Raw genomic sequence first — 6,000 nt, 5'->3', positions numbered from 1 at the left:
TCAGAAAGCCTAACCCATGGTTTAGCAGAGTCCTTCGTCCTTTACATGAAACATTATATTCATGAAGAACAAAAAAGTGTTTCAGAGTTTTCAAAGGGTTAATATCTAAGCTTATATTCAGGGCACAAATAACTAAGATCATCATAGCTCCAACCACCACAAAAGGTATCAGCCCTTAGAGAGACATTCCTCCTAAAGCTTTCTGGACTGTGCTCTTCTAATGGCTTTAGTCTACAGAACTGTGATGCAATTAAATGGCATTTTTTTCTCTCTGTTTGGATGGTTTCTATCCTGTCTCACTACCTATTTACCTGACTGGAAAAATCTCGCTTTAGAGTTAAATGAATTCGAGACCTGGACCATGGGACTCTGGCAAGTTTGTGTTTCCCAAGAGGAAGGGGGAATTCAATGTAAGGATTTTGATTCTTTCTTGGCTTTGCCTCCAGAGTTTAGGATTTCTAGGATTTTGATGTTTGTTTCAAATGGATTAGGACTTTTGGGCTTCTTGCTTTCAGGTTTTGGGTTGGACTGTTTGAAGATCGGTGAAAGACAACAGGAACTAAAGAAACGGCTATTACTGCTTGGAGGAATACTCTTCTGGATATCAGCAATTACAGTCATGGCCCCAGTTTCTTGGGTTGCTCACACTGTAGTCGAGGAAAATTTGGATGAGAATATCCCAGAGATTATTCCCAAGTGGGACTTGGGGGAAGCACTGTTTGTTGGCTGGTTTGCTGGAATATGTCTTATACTAGGAGGATCACTACTTAATTGCACTGTCTGTTCATCGGAAGTCCATCCATCCTCAGTCCATTACACAGTAACAGAAATGCAAGATCACTGTCAACACTTGGAAACTGAAAATAGTCCTGAAAATCTAGGAGTTTAAGTAGTACAGACAGTCTTCTCTTTCTTTTCAGAACTCTAGCACAAGGCAGAAGCTTGTTCCAATAATGATTCAAAGGACCCTTTGTTACTTAGCTGATTCATTAAAGTTGTGTGTCTAATTCTTTCTTCCTGTAATTGTTCTTTCAACGTAGTGTCATCGCTCCGGGGGGCAAAACTGTTTTGTTTTGCAGCAGGACATTAAAGCTATCATGACTGTATGGAAGAACCACTACTTTGTTTTGCTATTAAAGCTGAACTGTAGACCCCCAAAATGTATAAGGTTGCTCTCTCGTATGTTGGTTAAGAGCCAAAAATGTTAAGTTTCCTTTTCATGAGAAGCCAATTAAGTGGAATTCAAAGGCTTTGACCCCCTATGGCACAACCATCCACCTATCTGATCCAGTAACATTGTCATGATCTAGAGTATTTCCCACCTCTACAAATACCCTCAAAATACTTGTGTTCTGGGTATAGACCTTTGCTACAGAGAGAAGGAGATCTCTGTGAAAGAACTGTGTTTCTTTATCCAGGAAAATTCCCAAAACCCTAAAAAGACTGGCAGAGATCTCGTTTTTTTTAAAGCACTCTTAGTTTCTTAAAAATGCTGCATGTAATTCACCAGCATCACAGGCCAGTGTCCCAAAACAGCTAGTCGTTTGTTATCCCAACCTACTATGAGGAAAACAAGACACAAAAGTTAACCTGGATGTTCTGGCACCTGCATATTTCAGATACAAAGAAAAAAATTAAAGAGCTGGGGTGGTTGGAAAATACCTAGTTGAAAGAGTTAATCTGCTCATAAGCACTTGCTATTTTATAGAGTATAGGAACTGAGTTTTTAATCATGAATACTTGAACGGCATTCAGTGAAAGATTTCGGTCAAACTTTTATCATATATAGCAGTTCTTGTACATGTAATTAGTCTGATTTTAAACAAATATACTTCTTAAAACTTCGTAAAATAAATGCAGTATTTCTCACAGGCAGACCACCTTATTTGTTAAACTATATAAAGTTTGCATGGGCTTATCCAAATATACGGAATGTGAATTATTCAGGTTATGAATTATCATCCCAAACAATGAGCTAATTAAAAACATCCAGAACTATTAAAACTACTTAGCGAAAAGGGTTGGAGTATTGTTACCCCAATAGCGATAGAAAGGGCACTATTATTGAGTGTATGCTTTTCTGTTCAAAGACCAGCTATTTTCTGAAAAGCAAAACCAATGGAATATGAGCCCAGCTGCAGCCACATCTTTGAATTACTGATTTATCACGTTATTTCTCTATACTCAAAGCAAATCCACAAGAAACCAGATCAAACGAAATCTGTCAAAAGTCCTTTTACGAAATAGCATATAAAAGGAGGGAATTATTTCACAGCTTACAAAGTTTATGTTTAGCGCAACAAGCACTAAACAGAAAATGTATCTGTAGTAGTTGGTAGAGATATTCCTGAAGCGCTTGGACTCTATTATTAAAATGGATTTAGCCCACATAAGTGGGATGCAATTGGCTGGAATTTTATTATTTTTGTTAGGATAGGTTTTTACTGGTGCTTATAATAATTTGTCAGACTGGAAAAAATCTCAATTTGGATGTAAATGAACTGGAGACCTGGGACATGGGACTCTGGCAAACCCGTACTGTTCAAGACGAATCAAGAGGAACACAGTGTAAGGACTTTGATTCTTTATTAGTTTTGCCTGCAGAGTTCAGGATTTTAGTGTCTACATTGAATGGGCTTGGGCTTTTGAGTCTCCTGATCTCTAGTTTTTGGACTGCCTGAAAATGGGAGCTTCGCAACATGAACTAAAAGAACTGACTGTTTACTGCATAAAGGAATACTTTTATGGATATCTGGAATCTGAACCTTACCCCCAGTTTCTTGCGTTACCCATGTTATGGCACAAACATTTTGGAATGAGTCTATTCTGGAGATTGTCCCAGATGGGAATTCGGGGGTGCACTATTTTCTGGCTGGTTTGGTAGATTCTTTGTGATACAAGGAATCATTACTTATATGCACAGCTTGTTCAGCTAAAGATCACGAATAGTCAGTTTGTTATGCAGTAGCAGAAATTCAAGATACCTATCAACTTTTGTAAATCGGAAATATAGATCTGAACATTTAAGAGACTTTAAGAAGGGCAGACACCCGTTTCCTTTAAAACTCGACGAGAAGAATCAAACTTTTCAGTTCAGGATTTGTAGGTTTATCTGACACAGACGAACCACCTCACCTACAAGGTGTTAGATTTTTAAAAAACTTTGTTATTCCCTTTAATCACCAAGTTAGAACACTGCACCCTTCCTGCAAGTCCGGTAAACCATTTTCATGTTCATTGTGGAGAGAAAAAACAATTGAGACTTAACAGTGATTAGACTAATTACTTTGGTTGCATCTGCCGATATGATAATACAGTTTATGACTGTACATATCTGGTAAATAAAATACAAAATCATAATATATGGATGTTTAGTTTAAAAAGTTACCACACATTTTCACGTGTTGATCAATGTATCTGTCATATAAAAATAACTTACTATGGATCTAAAGTATGAGTTCTGGATTTTCTATTATGGAATATAGGCTTGATTCTATTCAATTAAATGGAAAAAAAACCTCCCAGTGACTTAATTGAGCAAGAATTTTTTCTTTGACTTGCGTATTTCCAACACTTAAGAAGCCTAAATATTTTGCATTGGTGGATTTGCTGTGACAAGAAGGTAATGGGCAAGAAAGTTCTCGGTGTCCATCAAAAATGTTTATGCAAGACCTAGTGGGGTAGATCCTCAGGTGGTGCAAGGAGTCATAGCTCCACTGACTTCAGCAGAGCTATGGCCATTTACACCGTCTGAGGCTCTACCTCAGTCTCTCTGTTCTCTCATGTGCTAGGGTGACAGAGAGCAGAGGAGGGAGGTTAATGTGGGAAAGTGGAGTCCAGAGTTCCATGCCTATCTCATGTCACATGTAAATATATTTTTTGTACTATCAGTTTATACAGACCTCAATTTTCTCTATCACTAGAGCACCACAGGCATTGGCACAAACTGTAGCTCATAAGAGCCTCAGGCCTAGAATACATTCCAGGACAATACTGAGCTGTGTTGCCTGCATGTGGAAGTTTGCACTTTGGATGGTTGTGGTCATAGCTATTATACACCACTTTAATGAGCAGTGAGTCTACTTGGACATTAACACTGGAGTTTAAGTGAAAACCGATGAGAGCACTTCCATTAGCATGATATGCCACGATCCTAAGGACTAGCAGTGATTGACGTTAACACTGCAGTGACTTTCTCAAGTCAACAAAAATAGTAAGTGAACATCTACTTTTGCAAAGAGCTCAGAAACAGCCCAGGAATCAAAGATTTCACTAAAATTAAACACTAGTCTACAAAACAGCTTTGTTAACGTTTTTTATTTTTTTTCAAATCACTGAAACACATTGAAAGTGCAGAGACAAAAGTTAATCTATGTGATGTATTTGCATACTTTTACAGACAAAATTAGAACAGAAACACATTCGGAGTATAACCTGATTAAATATTTAGTTCAGTCCTGAGCATTCGATGCTTAATACAGTTTAAACATAGCAACAGTAAAAAAGATTTTAAAATTATTTGATTTGTATCCTAGAACAATTTCTGCTGAACTTCATTCATAATATTGTTTTGTACCTGTAATACTTAATTTTGATTACACAATTGCGATTACATACTGATAACTGAAACACGAGAACTAATTACTACATTTGTTATTCCCTGTACAGGGTAAACTCTAATTCTTCAAGAGTGAGATTTATATATCTGAACTTCATGGTTTGTTCATATCCACTTTTAGTTCAGTCTATTGAATGTTTCAGCAGTGTGAATAATTTGAATTAGTAAAAAACAAAACCCCCACAACTGTTAAAAGCTGCCTATAAATAAGTTTGTAATGCTACTAATGAGTGGGAAAGTGAGGAGAAAGAGCTGATATGTTTAAGTCTGTCTCATTTTAAAAATGAGCAAATTTTGCAAACTAAAGCCATCAGAACTTGACCGTCTTGGCCACACCCAATCAGAATTTATTTTTTCCACTCCTCTGAAGGTTATTCAACATATACACAAACAGCAGCTAGTCTGGCAAGAATTTAGAAAGCTGTAAATATTTCCCACAATAGTTTAACATCAAACATTTTAAATGGCCAGAACTGAACTATATTTAACAGAACATAAATAAGACTGTAAATAAATAAAAAAATAAATCATACGGTACAATTCTACACATCCTACCAACACTTTATATAATCAAACTGAGAAGCTGAAACAGTCAACCTTCGTTTCACCTCTACAGTAAATGTCAAACTTCTGTTTTTAAAGTTTGACCTCACAAGCATGAATCATATCTTCTTGTTTCTAGTAGTCGTGTGTGTGTGTGTGTGTGTGTGTGTGTGTGTTAAAAGAACAGCAATAAATGGATATCCATGAAGAATGATGCTCAGTCAGTTGGCCTGACTGGCACTTGTTCAGAACTGTGTGGCCTCCAGTTATACATTTATTATTTCAAATCCTTTAAATGTATTTGTGTATCACAAGAAAATCCTTGGTGTGTTTAACAAAAGATTCTAGGCACAGAATTTTCTTACCTTGACATTCGCAAACATATTGTAGCTATGTTCTCTTCATCTTTCAACAAGGCTAATTACTTTCTGGAAAAGTGAAGTGCTATGTATAGGTGGCTTGTCAATATAATCTGTAGGTTAAGGACAAAGATTCTATCCATAGAATAAAAAAAAAACCTTTGAATTTAACATTTTTTTCAAAAACCTTCAGAGATTAGGTACTGTAGATACAAGCTGAGTTACATTGTTTTGGCTATAAGATCAACCACAAAGTTTTGTTTTACCCAACAGCGTGTTGTAGATGCTTTATTCCAGATCTGATGCAGTCGCATGCTTCCCCAGGGACGATGACAAGCACATCCACATTGTGAAACAAAAAGGTCTGGTCAGATAAGCGAAAATTCTATTTTGATAGACATCTTGTGCACATTTACTCCTTAAGTTTGTTCAACTTGAACCATCATTATTCTGAAAAACAGCTTGTGTTTCATTTACTTA

The 6,000-nt window shown here is 36.6% G+C and overlaps 1 protein-coding gene and 1 pseudogene across 1 annotated transcript; both read left to right on the top strand.

The window, feature by feature from the left end:
- The first annotated feature begins 220 nt into the window (after window positions 1–220).
- On the top strand, window positions 221–889 carry LOC144263599 (claudin-22-like). Its single transcript, XM_077814532.1, has one exon. It carries the CDS (start codon window positions 221–223, stop codon window positions 887–889), a length of 669 nt encoding a protein of 222 aa, XP_077670658.1.
- A 1,509-nt stretch (window positions 890–2,398) lies between these two features.
- Window positions 2,399–2,936, top strand: LOC144264398 (claudin-22-like; annotated as a pseudogene).
- Window positions 2,937–6,000: the final 3,064 nt, after the last annotated feature.

The sequence above is a fragment of the Eretmochelys imbricata genome, chromosome 4, assembly GCF_965152235.1.
Source record: "Eretmochelys imbricata isolate rEreImb1 chromosome 4, rEreImb1.hap1, whole genome shotgun sequence".
NCBI lineage: Eukaryota > Metazoa > Chordata > Testudines > Cheloniidae > Eretmochelys > Eretmochelys imbricata.
Note: the sequence above shows the minus strand (reverse complement) of the source record. Positions and strands in the feature narration are given on the sequence as shown.